General features: G+C 48.8%; 1 protein-coding gene across 1 annotated transcript in view; it reads left to right on the top strand.

The window, feature by feature from the left end:
- The first annotated feature begins 5,238 nt into the window (after positions 1 to 5,238).
- The window catches only part of CHRDL2 (chordin like 2), a 32,416-nt gene continuing 22,035 nt past the window's right edge, over positions 5,239 to 15,619 (top strand). Inside the window, 1 exon segment of the mRNA XM_089915307.1 lies at positions 5,239 to 5,354. Coding sequence (XP_089771433.1) covers positions 5,273 to 5,354 — 82 coding nt within the window. The 5' untranslated portion in view covers positions 5,239 to 5,272.

The raw sequence follows: 15,619 nt of genomic DNA, 5'->3' as shown, positions 1-15,619 counted from the left end.
ACTCTCCTCTTAACGTATCTAAATTGGACACAACTTTCAAGAGTCAATTTGTTCACCCTTTTCAGGGCATCACATAAAGGCAATGTGCTAGAGTTGGCTTATAAGGGCTTGGGAGAGCCCAGTGGTAAATTTTCAGGAATTTTGCAAGCTGATTGTTAAACTCGATCGTTACTAAACAGTAACTTATATAAATTTACAGTTAAATAATTTATATTTAAAACATTCAAAGTATTGCCTCCTAATTATTTTATTACATTTTACTATCAATGTTCTTGAAGTTATTTACATTTATTGTATCTGTATGATGGAAGCACTGCATAATGGCGTCCTACTGTGCATCTCAACTCCACATCCAATGATGTCCCTCAGTAGCCTGAAATTGGCCCTGATGGGAATATTTACACCATGGAAATTGGCAAATGCTATAAACCAGGGGCTTTTTCCCTTGGAGAACTGGTTGTTAAACATTTATCAGCATACCACTGTTGTAGTATGTATTATGTAGTCCTCTTATATTGATTCTTATATGGTAAATCTGCTTTTAGAATCTTACTTACAGAACTAAGTTGACTGAATTAAGAAAACTTTCCTTGACTCTGAACTCTATGGTCCTTATTGCTATATTAATTTTACATAATCAAGCAGCCTGCAGTCCAGGAGGAGGCCTGTTGGCCACAAATAACAAGTCACAAAAGGACTGTCTGAAAGAACAAGAATTCTGTTCAACAAACCTTTATTTAGCAGCTACTATGTACAAAACTGTGTGCTGAAAGCTAGGGAGGATATCAGACAAATAACAGTGAATGTTCTCACTTTAGAGGAGGTGACATAAAACCTTTGGTGATACAGTGCGACAAGGGCTACAATGGAGATACAGAAGCATGGAGGAAAGAAGGCCATTAGAGAGACTTCAGCGAGAACCTCAACTATAAGCATCAGTGTCTGTCTTGTTCTCCACTGTGTCCCTAGCACCTAGTACTGTGCCCAGCACAAGGTTGGCTCTCAATAACTATTGGATGAATGAAGGAGGTTACCTTGATCCTGGAAAAATAAGCCAGACAGATAAGAGTGGGTAGAGGGAGGTGTTAGAAAAAAACATACTGTGCAGAGGCGTAGGGAGAAAAGAGCTCAGCACATCTGAAGAGAGAGAAAATTTAATGTGGCATGAGGGGTCCAGGGGCCAGAACTGGTAAAGATGAGAGTACGGAAGAGTTCTCTGCCTCACATCTCTGTAGAGATCTCAGAAGACCAAAGGACTTGGCTTGTTCTGTGCAGCCCTGAGGGCAGAGCTAAGAGCAACGAGGGGAATCTCAGAGAATCAGATTTCAGTTAAAGAGCTTTCTAACAGAGCTGTCCAACAGTGCAATGGGCCACCTAGGAAGGCTGTGAGCAAGTTCCCTAAGGCAGAAGCAAGCAGGTGCCAGACAAACTTGGTGCAACAAATTGCTATGGGTAATTTTTTTCCTGACTAGATTTTGGAAAAATTTATCAAATCTCCTTTTTAAAAGGATATTAGATAATATATGGACAACCGTCCTCAACAGCAATTCTACAGATGACACAGAAACTTTCCTCAAGAGCTTGTTTCTTATGTCAATCACTGATTAAAGCTGAGGGCAATAGGGGTGCTGAAGCCTCTCCCGTGAGAGAATAATATCGCCGAGGTCTTCGTTCCTTCATGAAGCAATTATTTACCCAGTATCTTTGTGTATCAGGGACTTTGCTAAATGCTGGAAATATAGATATAAATGAAAACAAACAAACCCTGCCCTCAGAGTGCAGGGTAGAAATGCAAATATTTACACTTCAACAGTTAAAATACAAATTTTTGCTATTTGCTAAAATTTTTGCTACCAAAAATTCACTTTGCCTGGGGGACTCAGAGAAGGCCTGAGAGAGAAATGACTCAGAGCTGACTTTTGAAAAGTAAAACAAAATTCACTAGATGAAGGAGGAGAAAGATAGTCCAGGCAGAAGGAAAACATATACAAAGCTATGGGGGTGTGAAAATGCAAGGCCAGTTTGGGAGGCGAGTGGCTGGTGAAAGTATAGGGGAGGTGGCAAAGCCAAAAAATGTGTGGTCTTGAATCCAATGCTAATGATTTTGGATTAGAATCCATAAATGATAGGAAGTCAGTAATGTTTTATCCTGTTATATATTTAATAAACTTTTTATTTTGGAAGGGTTTTAGATTGACAGAAAAGTTGCAAAGATAGTACAGCGTTTTTATCTAAGAACCATAGATCTTTCACCGTTTCCCCCGATGTTATCATCTTACATAGGCATGGCACATTTGTCAAGACTAAGAAACCAATGTTGGTACATTACTATAAACTAAAGTATGGACTTTATTCACCAGTTTTCCCACTAATGTCCTTTTACTGACCCAGAATCCAATCCAGGATATCACATTGCACTTAATGTTATATATTTTTTATTTCCAATAATGGGTTTTAAGTGGGAAAATGATGTGATCAGATTTGTCAGTAGAAATGATCAACATAATCCTTATGGCAGGTGTGAAGAAAATAGATTGGAGGAGCCACGCTAGGGGCAGAAGACTTGCGAAGAGGCTATTAAGAAAGTCCAGTAGGGGATGAAGATGGCCTGAGCTCTGAGGACAATAAGGATGGAGAGGAGTGTTGAGACCTTTTTTGTCTCATGGTAGAGACCTTTCCTGAAGTAGAATGGACAGGATGTAAGGGAGGCCAATCTCAATCCACCTCTTTTACCTAAGACATGAATATATGTGTATAGCAGACTTTAAACAAAGATGGAGAAAGGAAAAGAGCTCTGTCCCAAGTACTTGGGATGAGGTTATTTTTGCAATTAAACACTAAAATGGGAATTCCCTGGAGGTCCAGTGGTAGAACTCGGCACTTTCACTGCCAAGGGCAAGGGTTCAATCTCTGGTCAGGGAACTAAGATCCCACAAGCCTCACGCAGAGTGGCCAAGAAAAGGGGAGGGGGGAGGGAGGACGCAATTAAACACTAAATTTAACTCTGAGTTCCCTGAAAGCCTAAGCAAAAAGGGAAACTCAAGGGAGAGGAAGTGGCTGGCCATGTTGGAGAAGGAGAAATTAAGCTTGAAGGGCACCCAGGGGCAGATCATGTTTGTCTCTATTTCGGAGAGCCCTGGGGAAGCTCTGTTTCCGGGATCACTGGTTCCTCCAGTGCTCTCTGTTCTTGGAGAGCATGGAGGTAACACAGTAGATGCGGAGCACAGCCATAGCCCAGGAAGTTATCTTTACAGACACAGTCAGAAGTGCTTCAACCTGGAAATGTGATTCCCTACCAGAGTGGGTTGTGATTCAACATCCCATCTTCTCTCTTATTCCTCCCGGTCTTCTCCCCTCCAACATTCACTGGAGTTTCCAGCAGCTCTGCAAGAGAAGCTGGGCATGAAGCTGAGGTCCAAATTGGGGGTGGATGAACTTACAAAAGATATCCAAGCTAGGGAGAGAGCCAGGACAAGGGCCCTGCCCTATTTTTTTTTGCGGTACGCGGGCCTCTCACTGTTGTGGCCTCTCCCGTTGCAGGGCACAGGCTCCGGACGCGCAGGCTCAGCGGCTATGGCTCACAGGCCCAGCCGCTCCGCAGCATGTGGGATCTTCCCGGACCGGGGTACGAACCCGCGTCCCCTGCATCGGCAGGCGGACTCTCAACCACTGCGCCATCAGGGAAGCCCAGCCCTGCCCTTTTGAGTTCAGATTTTGAGTGTTTCTTATCTGGACAGAGCTGGTGGTTCTCTTCTTAGGTCCTATTAATTCATACACTCATTCAGCATGAGGTATGGAGCACCAACCATGGGCTGCGGTGGGAAGCTCTAGGCTTTGCCCTCCCAGAACTCACCTTCTGGTAAGAAAGACAACACTTTGACAAAAAGCTCTTACTCAAGAGGACTGAGTATGACAAACACTCTCAGAGAGGTGCAGGCCTCACCTGCAGAGGCCAAGGAGAGATTGTGTCCTGCTTCAGGACTGGGAGGGGGAAGCAGAGGAAGACTCCCAAAGTAAGGACCAAGGATCCCTCTGGGCTGGATTTCAGCTTGGGCACATGGTGTCTGTGGGTTCGGGGGGTAACTGGTAAGAGTATTCCAGGCTCCTGGAATTAGGCCCCCTTCCTTTCGAGATCTGAGTGCTTTGACGTTCATTATCTCATTTCATGTTCGAAATAATTGCGGGAAGACATTAAAATATCAAAAGATACTAAGATCCCAATTTTAGTATCGGGATCTGGGAAACAGACTCAGGTGGAGTGGCCAAGTCCACAAACAGAATTAAGAACAGCAAGTGTCCCGATTTCATCCAGAGGCGGAGTTCCGTGCACGCACCGCTGAGTTCCCTAACCTGAGCGCCTCTCGGTTCCTCAGCCCACTTCCCCTCCCCGACTCGACATCTCATCCTTCCCCACCCCTAGTTCCCACCTGAAGCCTAACTGGGTTCGGTCCTCCTGCACTCTGGGCGCCGCGGGGAGTCAGGGGTTAAAACCCGTGGCCCGGGTGGCTCCTTCCCCCTCCCCAGCCCCCTCGCCTCCTCTCGGCGCCGCGCCTGGAGCGTCTGTCCCAGAGACCAGCACTAGAGAGGAGGGGGAAAAGTGGGCCTGTTTCTCGGGTGGCCAATCCACCGAGCCCGCGGTGCCCCAGAGGAGGCGCCAGCGCTAGGCCAGCGCCAGGCCGGGGCTGCCTGCTTCCCGCGGCAAAGTACAAATGCTCCCGAGCGCGGCGCCTGGCGCCCTTGGCGTGCACAGCCGGCCCGCGCGCAGCCTCCCCCAGCGGCCGCCGCGCCATCGCCGCCGCCGGTACCGCCGCCCCGCCGGGCCCCAGGACCCCGCGGCCCGACCCCGAGCCCAGCGAGCAGAGGGCGCCTGCCGCTTCTAGCCCGCACGCCCGGAACAGCCCGCCGGTCCCGCGCGCCTCGCCCAGCGCTGCGCGCTCGGTGGACCCCTGTCCTCTCCTGTCTTTCTTCTCCCCCCCTCCCTCTCACCTTCTCCTTTGCTTTAATCGCTTTCCCCTCTTGCATACCTTCCTCTATCCCTCCATCTCTTTCCCTCCGTTCTCTTTCCACCTTCCTCTTATTCCCACCTTGGACCTCCCTTTTTGTCCTCACCACCTTCTTCTCGACCCTTCTCTGAATCTCCACGGTAGCAGCCGCCCTCCCTGGGTCTGTGCATTGCTTTGTGGCGCTGTGCCTCAGTGACCCCCTCATCTCACTTTCTCCCGACTCCCCCTCCCGGCTCAGTGCCTGGGGGCCTGGCCCTGGGAAAGGAAGGATGGTTCCCGAGGTAAGGGTCCTCTCCTCCTTGCTGGGACTCGCGCTGCTCTGGTTCCCCTTGGACTCCCACGCACGAGCCCGTAAGTAACGGGTGGGTGTGCTGGATGGCAGAAGAGGGATGGGAGACCCGGGATGCGCGGGAAAGTGCCAGGACTTGGGACCCCAGACTGTTCTGACAGCCATCCAGGGAGCACCTGTACCGGGAGGGTGGAGACTTCTCTGCGGACCAGTATGGGTTCATGAGTCTGGGAGACTGGGGGGAACTTGGCAAGACTCAGAGCCAAGGGGGCTGCAGCCATGGACCCGAGGAAGAGGGAACTGAGAGCAGTGGGAGAGAGGGCAGGGCGCTGTGCTTTTTGTGGGGGAGGGGCTATGCTTATTCCTAGTAGAGAGTCTGGTATGTTTGGCTGCAAGGGTGTGATGAAGACGAAGAGGGTATTGCATTTAAAGAGAGCCAGTGGAAAGAAAGAAGAGCTAACTAGGAGAACTTTCCCATTGCTTTTCTCTTTTGATGCTCACAACACTCCCATGAGGTGGGTATTATCATTTGCATTTTACAGATGAGAAAACTTAGGCTGAGAGAAGAAACGTGCTCAAGTTTACAGAGGTAGTGAGCTATCCAAAGTCAGGACTCTCCAGTTCCAAATCCTATACCTTTTTCCCCTGTGTCCCACAGCATGTGGAAGGAACCCTGATTTGGAGTTGTGAGACACTGGGAGGTAGCAGGGCACAGTGAGATAGACCAGGGTCTTCACTATCCCAGATCTGTTGAATACCAGCTGGTAGGAGGGAGGCATGGAGGGCATGTCTCGGAGCCTCAGTTTGCTAATCTATAAAATGGGAGTGAAAAATCCTAGGACTGTTCTGAGGATTAAGTTCAAGAAAACATGGAAAGCAACCAGCACCAGCAACTAGCTGGTCCATGGTAGGTTCTTGAAAAACATGTTCCCTAATTCATGCTTTTCCACTTCGATACAGCGTAACTGCAAACAGTTTATATAATCTCTCTGAACCTCAGTTTCCTCACTGTTTCCACAATAGGCTGGTGGACCTCCTCCCCATCTTCTGCCGATCTCTTGCAACGCTGTGAGGGTGGAAAACAAAACCAAAGATTCTCTTAAAAAGAAGGAAGGAGCTTAGTTCAAACCCTGACATACCCAATAAAGAAACCGAGGCCCAGGGCAGTGGTCTGCTCCAGGTTACACAGGGCGGAGCCTAGGATGAAACCCCAGTTTCCCAGCCTAGAGCTCTTTCCTGTCCACAGCTCAGCTCCCCCATCTCTGCCTTCTTTTGCACATGACTTTCTGGAGCCGGCAGTGCTGGATTTTGTTTCATTCTTGTCTCTGATCATGAGGGCAGGCTGCATGTCTGGTCGTCTCTGGGCTGCCAGTAGCATGAGACTCATTGAAGTCCTTAGTAACAAGTCCTGAAAAGAGCCCAGGGTTGGTTCAAGTCCTGGCTCTGCCTCTTAGTAGCTGTGTGACTTTTCATAAGTGACAACTTCTCTGAGCCTCAATTTCTGCATCTGTCTAAGACCCATACTCACCTGGAACCCGAACACTTCATGGGAGGATTAAAGGAGGTGACTGTGTTAAGTGCCCAGCACAATGCCTACTACTCAATCAATGTCTCCTCCCCCTCCTGGAGCCCTGGAGGTTTCCTCCTAGTACCTTCCTGTTGTTTCTTAAAAGCGACTTAGCACAGGATGCCCTCCATGCCTGCTTCCCTTCCACTTGGCACATGGCTCTTAACCCCCAAGGCTTTTCTCCAAATTTCGTTGCCCTGGTTGTGTCTTAGAAAGATGTCCTAGAATCAGATCTTTCTGCAGATTGCTCATGTCCTACCCACACCTCTCCTTCTTGCCTCCCACAGTTTGTCAGCCCTCTACAGCCTTGCTTAGGTCACACCTCTTCCAGCAAACTCTCCCTGCCACCTGATGCACTCTGATCTCCCCTCCTCTGTGCCTCCACTGGCCTTCGGGCCATGTTTCTCACTAGGTGCTGCCAGCATTCCATCTCCCCTAGTCTGGAGCCTAGTTCCCGACGTGCAAGAAAAACCTCAGAGCAGAACTGTTGAGTTAATGTGAGGTGGACCGGTAGTCAGAGGGGTATAAGATTCTGGGATGTCAAAGCCAGAAGAACATTTGAAAATCTTCTACCCCTCGATGTACCAATCCTTATAGTTAAACTGAAGCCCAGAAAGGGGGAGTGACTTGCTCAAAGTCGCACAGCAAATTTATTAAAGCAAAGAACAGAGACCTGGATCCTAGTCTCCGATTTGTCACTTACTGGTTGTGTGAATTAGGACAAATCACTTTCCTTCTCTGAGCCTCATTCTGTGTAGTGCTAACAACTTATGAATCTAGAAACAATCCTATAGTCATTTGCCGAGGTCTTATTTGAAGTTCTCCTGTGAAGACCCTTGTCTTAGTTTAGTAAGTTCAGTTAGTAAGATCTCGGGCCTGTTATAGATATGAAATCTCCTGGTGGCATCTTAGGTGCTTTCAGAAGTGATACCGACAGATGGAAATTCTCAAGCCCGTGTGGTGTCTGACTCCTGAGGTGGCCCAGTCCTGCAGAATGCCTAGGTCCTGTGAACATGCGTGGCAGCTTGCTCCTTATTTAAAGCACAAGGGTATTCAAACAAAGGTTATTCTATCCCTGGCTCTATTTCCAGCCACAGATTGAGCCTTGATCCTAGCCCAAACTGAATCTCAACTCCAGCCACAGGCTGAGGCCTAATCCTCAAACACTACCATAGATCAAACCCCTATTCCATTCCCAGCTAGAGCCCTTAGCCAGGGTGGGATCCCTGACCTGGTCACTGACCAGTACTGTTGCCAGTCCCAGGCTGAGCCACATGCGTACATGATGTCAGTCGCTTTGGGCACCCATCCCTCCCTTCTGTCTGTGGAACAAGAACCTGCCTAGTACCTTGACTCCCTTTCCAGTGCTCTTTCTCCTATGTCAGCTCCTCTTCTTTGTGCTCTTTCCTTACTAATTGTGCCCTCCACACCCCCCTTTAGGGTGTCCAGCACACTTCTGCTTTCTCATCTCTCCCTCCAGCCAATCCTGATTTCAGGGGAGAGTTATCAGGTAAAAACATTGGCTGCTCTATTCTATCTCCAAGGGTTATATAAACTATGGGAATCAAAGTTTTTGTTCCCAGGTGACAAAACCCCAGACCCCATAGGCAGAGATGGGGCGGGAAGGGAGCTCCCATGGTATGATATGGTACAGAGGGCAAACTTGGAATTAGAAGGTCAGGGCTCCAGCCCTGGCTCTGCCACCAATTCCAACTGTGACCTGGGGCAAGTTGCCTTTCTCTGCCCCTGAGATTTCCCCAGCTGTAAAATGAGATGGTTGGAGTCAAATAGATAATCATTGAGGACCATTCCAGCTTTAACATCCCATGAATCTAAGACTCTAAGACCCAAAGATGCTGTTGCCTTGGTTCTGAGTCTGCTCTGACCTTTGGAAAAGGGAGTTGGGAGAGTATGGGTCTGCAGCCTGGTACTCCTGCCCTGCCAGGGAGGAGTGGATAGATAGACTGATTCTCAGACACCAAGAGAAAGTGCCTAGAGGGCCTGGCACAGTGAGTACGGAGGACTGACATCTGGCTCCAGTCAGGCCCCTCTCTGAGTCTGTCTAGGAGGTTCTGCACATCCTCTCTCCCACCAGTAGAGGTCTCTGTCTCACTCACTGGCTTGCAGGCTGCGGAGCCGAGCAGGGCAGCAGCTGTGCAGTTGCTCCAGCTGTTGCACCTGTTCCAGGACTGGCCTCTCAAGTTCCCCCAGCCGCTGGCCACGGTGCCAGGCTCTGGGAGAGGGACCTTGAATCCCTTGGACTCCCAAAGAAGAGGACTGGCATGGGAGCAGTGCTGCTGGGAGGTGCAATGCAGAGATCATTGCAGGCATCCCCCTGCCTCTGGGCAGGATCCCATCCCAGAGAAGCCTGTTCCACACTCTTCTGTTGCAGTCAGGATTCTTCCTTGTGTCTCAGCTAAATCCTTTTGTTTGCAATTTAAAGCCATTTCTTCTGATCCTGTCTCTTAGGGTATGGGTTTATAATCAGCCTCCACCTACCCAGATCTGAAGACTGGCATTGGAGTTCATGCTGGCAAAAATCAATGACCTTAGACAAGTCCCAATCCCTTTCTGGGACTCAGTGTCCGCATCTGTAAAATAGGGGATTGGACATCATCTCTCAATCCCTAACTTTCTAAGATTCTGTAAATCTATAAATGTATATGTCCAAGGCAGAATGGAATGTAAATAGGGTCTTCTATGCCCCCTGACATTTGCCAGGCAGCAGAGCTGCCTTTCCTGGTTTGATGACTCTCTCCTTTGAGGTCCTTCTATGCTCCTGAACATCTGCCATGTGCCAGATACGAATTCAGCTTCAGGGAAGTGAGGGCCCTTTCCCTAGGTTGCACAGCTCAGCCACTGAGGAGCGAGGTTTTTACTTCTGATTCCCTTAGGAGACCTCCCCCATCGAGTGCCAGTGACCAGAGCAGAGCTTATGTCTCAGAGGGGAGCAAGTTTGTTTGTGTGAAAAGGAAGCTATACATAAATAAAGTATGGCTGATTGGGCACGAGGGAAAAGATGTGAACGTTCTCACATTCCCTCGCAGGCTGGCTCTCTCTAAGGTTTTTCCTGAGTTCTCTCAGGCTGGGGACAGGCCAGCCACAGTTTCAGCCCCAGCTCCACCTGGTGCCATTTTCGTGGTCTTATCCAGCCTCTCCTGCAGCCCAGAAGTTTCTTTCTTGTCGTTTCTGTCTCTTTTTGGAAGAATTCCCAGCCACAGTACCGACTCCTGGCTACTATAAGAGACCTTTATCGTAGCATGAGGGTTTCAAGGCAGAATGTGCATTGACCTTGGATGGGGCAGTTTGGGAATTTTGACTTACACGTAAAGATCATGGAATCGCTCAGCCGCATACCTCCCCAGGCTCCTGGCCTTTTTGTACATGGTTTTGGTTTGGTGGGTAATTTGGGAGTTCAGATGATGGGAGATGGAAAGGGGAAGTCAAAGGCTAATTCCCGTTAGGTGGCAAGATCAAAGTGCCTTAAGGGATTTGGCTCTCATGTCACATCATGAATTTCCCTTTTTGTTAAAGCAAGAGGTTTCCAGGATTAAGGACCAGCAATCACCTCCTCTTCCAGAACCTCCCTCAACTCCATTCTTTCATCATGCATTCATTTATCAAGTGCCAACTATGTAGCCTCTGCACGGAACACGGGAGATACAAAAATGAATGAGATCTGGTCCTTGCTCTCAAGAAACTCAGTTTAGTAAGGAAGAGGAATCCATTCAATAAGTATTTCTAATCTAGTATGATGAAAATTGTGACAGAGGGCTGAACTCAGTTCTGTGGGACCCCACAGGAAGGACTGGCCAGTGGCCCGGAAGGTTTGGGTGGCTTCACGGGGTGGCATCTAAACAGACTTTGGAAGAATGAGGAGTTGGTCAAACGTTGGAGATGGGGGATCACATTCCAGGTGGAAGAAACAGCGTGTGTAGAGGCACAGAAGCCTGAAGGAGTGTGGGTGGGGGCTGGATGGGGGGAGTGAGAAATTTAGCAAGAGGAGGTGAGGCTTAAAAAAGGGCCACCACCGAGAGTTCTGCTGGAAAAGCAAGTGGAAGCCTGCTCGTGACAGGCTGGGGTGACGTGATAACATTTTGACAGATACCAGAGTCTGTCTGATAAATGTTGCTACCCTGAATTCAGATTAGGTCAACCCGTCTCTACCTTGTTAACTCCTTCAAGGTCCAGGTCAGGCACCTTCTCAGGGAAGCCTTCCCTCAAGCCCCCATGCTTCCACTATTTTAGAACTTGTCAACTGTATGTATCATATCTATCTGTCTTCTTCATTAGGCTGTAAGCTCCTTGAGGGTGGGGAGGGTGTCTTATTTAGTTATGTACGAGGCCCATGGACTTGATATACAAAATGCTCAATCAGTGAATGAATAGCAGGAACTAATGTTACTATTACTAATGATAATAATACATCAAAACTAATGACAATAACATTTACTGCCTGTTGTGCTAAGAACCCCACATTCACCTGGTTATTCAGGCCTGAAACCTCAATCCCATCCTTGACTGCCCTTTCACCCTCTCCACCCACATCCAGTCTGTCTGAAAGCCTACCTACTGTACCTACTTAGTGTTCCTCAGATCTGTACTTTTGCCAATCAGCACTGCTCCTGCCTTGGTCCAGGCCAGCATTATCTCAAAACAGACGACTGTAACAGCCTCTCCCTGGTCTCTCTGCCTCCAGTCTTGCTCTCCAATCCATTCTCCATTCCTGCAGCCGCAGTGTTGATTCTAAAATGAAAATGTGACCATGGGCACACCCCAGTTTAAGGCCTTTCTGTGGCTTTCCTTTGCCCTTGGGGATCTCAAGGCCCTTCGTGAGCCTCTGCCTCTTTCTCCAGCCTGATCTCTGGCCTCTCATCCCTGCCTTCCCATTTTCTCCTCCAGCCTTTCTGACCACTTTCATGGCCGTATCCCAGCCCAGATCTGTGTAGGTAGAGGTGGTGTTGAGGGAGTCTGGCTTGTGAGTGGAGCTAGGAGAGTGCAGGGAACCACAGGAAGCAAGGTTGGTGAGGTTGAGACCTGGGAGATTTGACCTTAATGGCAGGCACCATGATGTTCATGCCCTAATAGAATTCTGGGAGTAGAAGGAACACCATGAGAAATGGACTGTTAGGGAAGTTTGGGGTCAGCACCCAGGTCTGCTTTTTGTCTGTTTGTTTTTAACCTACCATTTAATTGAGCATCTAATATGTGGCAGGCATTAGGCCTGCCACATATTAGACATATTATTACACATATTATTTGACTTAATTCTGCAATAACCCCCAAAGATTACTACTAATCTCATTGAACAGATATGGAAACTGAGGCCTGGAATGTTTAAATAGCTTGTCTAAATGCAGGCTGCAGATAAAAGCCAAATCCAGTTTGAACCCCAGCCTATTGGACTCTGAAGTCAGAGTTTGGGAACTACATACACACTGGGTAAGGGGTTTTGAGGGGTGTGAGACCTGTCCCACTTTAATTCTTCTTTGTCTCTCTAAAGCCTGGAACAGGGCCAATCGTCCTCCACAAACAAAAACTTCCTCCACTAATGTCTTTTTCCTGGGTTAGACATCACTGGCGGGGCACGTTAACTCCGAAAGTCCCCCAAGGGAAGACGCAGCTGGCCCCTCAGTTGGAGAAAGAGATGATGGGTGGGATGAGATATGGTGGCGAGGTGGAGAGAAGAAGCAGGGCAGGCCTCAGGCCAGGGCTGGAGTGGGAAGGCCACAGAGGACCAACAGAGAGTGGATGGGAAGGGAGGGCATATGAGAAACAGATTTTGCCTCATTCTCCATGTCATCAGGATCGGCTGTCTGAACCTCATCCTAGCCCCCCCTTGGAGCCCCTGAGAGCTTAGGTGTATGGGACCATCAACACATCCGAAATCATGGAAGCTTGAAATGATCGAATCTTAGAAGCACAACCTCCTACAACTCTAGAAGCTTTGTGTTCTAATGAAATGCAGAATCTTAGAAACCTAGAACCTTGGAATCTTAGAATTTTGAAATCATGGATTCAGAAACTATCTGTACAGTAAACCCGTGAAGATCCAAGTTCACCCCCACCCCTTATTTTGCAGATGGGAAACTGAGGCTCAGAGAAGGAAAGAAAGAGTCTTCCTCAACATCACACAGTGATTTAGTGGCATAAGGAGCTAGATCCCTTTCTACCAGCCACGTGCAAGGATGGGGCAAGGGCCAGGACTGTGGGGACGGAGGCAGCCTGAGGTCTTGGCAGTTCTTCCTCCTGCCTGGTTTTGGCGTGGCCTTGGGCACTCACCTCCCTAGAAGAAGAGGGAGCTCTGGGCAGTGCTTCTCACCTTGGAGGGCGTGGTGGGCCTGGGACTCCTGGGGTTGCGGGACGGCTTGCCAGGCCTCCACATTCTTAGCTGCTGCCAGGTCTGTCCCAGGCCAGGGCTGAGACATTCTCTCTGTCTTCATGCTCTGAGCCGGCGGGGAGGGGGAGGGGTTGCCAACTGGCACAGGGGCCGGGCTACAGGGCCGCCCCAGAGAAGGTGGGACAGGTTTTCTTCAGCAGCAAGCCTAAGACGTAAGGCCACAGCGGTGTTGCAATCGCTCCCTTCTCTGGTGGGGGAGGGACTGAGGAAGAAAGACATTATTCAATCCTCGGAGCATTGGGCTGGCTCTACCGAGCACCCCAGCTGGGTCTGTGTCCTGCCCTCTCTGCCAGCAGCGGCTGAGAGATAAACACAGCTCATTTGATACGGGCCAGCCGGGGCCTTGCTGGGAACGGGATCTGCTGTCTGATCCCCCCTCTAACCATGCGGGGCTGGAGAGTGGGTGGGGAGCAAACCAAGCCTTGGCCGTCCCAGTGGCCACTGAAGCACAGACTCTGAGGGCATCACGACCGCGGCCTCAAATCCTTGTTTTGGGGAGGCCCAAGAGGCAGAGCAGAAGCAGTGCAGGGACCCAGGGAGGCTGGTCTCAGCTTCTCACAAAGGAAACTTTCTAAAGGTTCGCAGTGGCCCTTAGCTCCTGTCCTCCGCTCCAGGCCATCCCCAGCACAGAGAGGGGACTCTGGCCTCGCGGGTGAGCTGCCCTTGCTACTGTACTGCTTTTGATGCCCTGTGATTCTGTGAGTTTAAACATCTAAGAGAATGATTCAGAAAGTGTGAGACTCTAGAAAGTGTGCAGGAGGAGGCATGAAAGGCAATCTCTAGATTCTAGACCAATAGGGGACCCAGAGAAAAAAATAGTGAATGGGGGATGGTGGCCCGGGGGACCAAGAGAATAAACCTCTAGGCCCTGAGTTTGAGCAAAAAGCCATGGCAGGTGAGGTGAACTAAAGGGATCTCCGCTTGGGAACCTGGGGTCCTGGGTTCAAATCAATAGGTGGGTGGCCTCAGGCAAGTCACTCAGTCTTTGTGATCCTCAGTTTTCTCATCTAGTTTTCTTAAAATCATGGTAACGATCCCAATGACCCTGCAAAACTGACTTTATCCTCTTGAATCTTGAACAGATGATAACGTCCATCTTGCAGGGTCATTGTTACCATAATTATCATAATAATAGCATTCAACTAAGTGTCAGGAATGGGGCTAAGTAAGCACTTTCCAAGCATTATTCAATTTAATTCTCAAAACATTGATGTTAATAAGATAATTAAGTAATTTACGTAAATAGAATATCATCAACAAATGTTGGTTCCTTTCTCCAAATTTCAATCTCATTTAATTCAACACGTCTTTATGGATACTTAGCTTGTGCTGGGCCTCCCAGTTTCTCCCTGAAAGAGCTTAGATTATTCTTTGGATAATGGAGAGGCTTTTGTAGGAATGATAGCATCCCTTCTGGGTTGTAAAAATCTTCAGGTACCTGTATGGAGGAGGGCTGGCAAGGATAGGGCCAGAGGCAGAGGAACACAGCAAGGGGGCCTCAACGCCTGACCTGGAGCCCTGACCTGGGGCTAGGTGCTGAGCTGGTGAGAGGTGAGGACATGAGTGTTCTAGACAGAGCTCGAAAGACTGGGCAATTGATGGGCTGTGGGAGGAGAGAAGGGGTGGAGGTCTCAAGAAAGAAGGATTGCAGGAGAGATATCTAACCCACAGAAGGAAATAAACTATTCTAGTCATTCTTAGAAGCATTCATCTACGTATTGACGACTGATGCGCAGATTACAAAAGTAACCGGGTGATGTGCAGTCACAGTACCAATGACTATTTTTAAGGATATTTAAAAGTCAGTTTCCTAACAACCTTTCACTAGGCAGCACTTTGTTTTCCCAATTCAAGCACTTTCCATCAGAGCTCAGTGAGATATAGGGACACGGTAGAGTATGAAAGCAAGAAAGCTGCTGTCAGTGGCTTTATTTGAAAGATAGGTCACATGGCCCAGAGAAGGGGTGTGTGTGTGTGTGTGTGTGTTCGCGCGCGTGCGCTCGCACGTGTGTAGGCAGGGGAGCAGCAGAGGGCAAGGGAGGGGAGGGTGCAGAGATGTAGTAAATAAATAAGCAAAACGGGACAAAGGAAAAGGAAGCAAGTGTGATTATGAGGGCAGAAGGAGCACTGCCTTGTGAGTCAGGAGACTTTGGCTGTCATCCCTGCTTGATGACTGACTTACTGTGTGTTTTTCGAGGTGTAGTTTGGCCTCTCTGGGCCTCAGATCATTCATCTACTTATAATAACTAACATTTACACCACAATTTAAATCTGTAAAGCATGTTCACTGCTTAATCCCCTAACCACGCTGTGAGAGAAGTGTTAAGGTTCAGAGAGGGACAGTGACATGCCTAAAGTCA

This window comes from Delphinapterus leucas, chromosome 7, assembly GCF_059928025.1.
Source record: "Delphinapterus leucas isolate spDelLeu-1000000601 "Yukka" chromosome 7, BTC_Dleu_Yukka2, whole genome shotgun sequence".
NCBI lineage: Eukaryota > Metazoa > Chordata > Mammalia > Artiodactyla > Monodontidae > Delphinapterus > Delphinapterus leucas.
The sequence above is the reverse complement of the archived record's forward strand: the minus strand, read 5'-3'. Positions and strand labels throughout refer to the sequence as shown.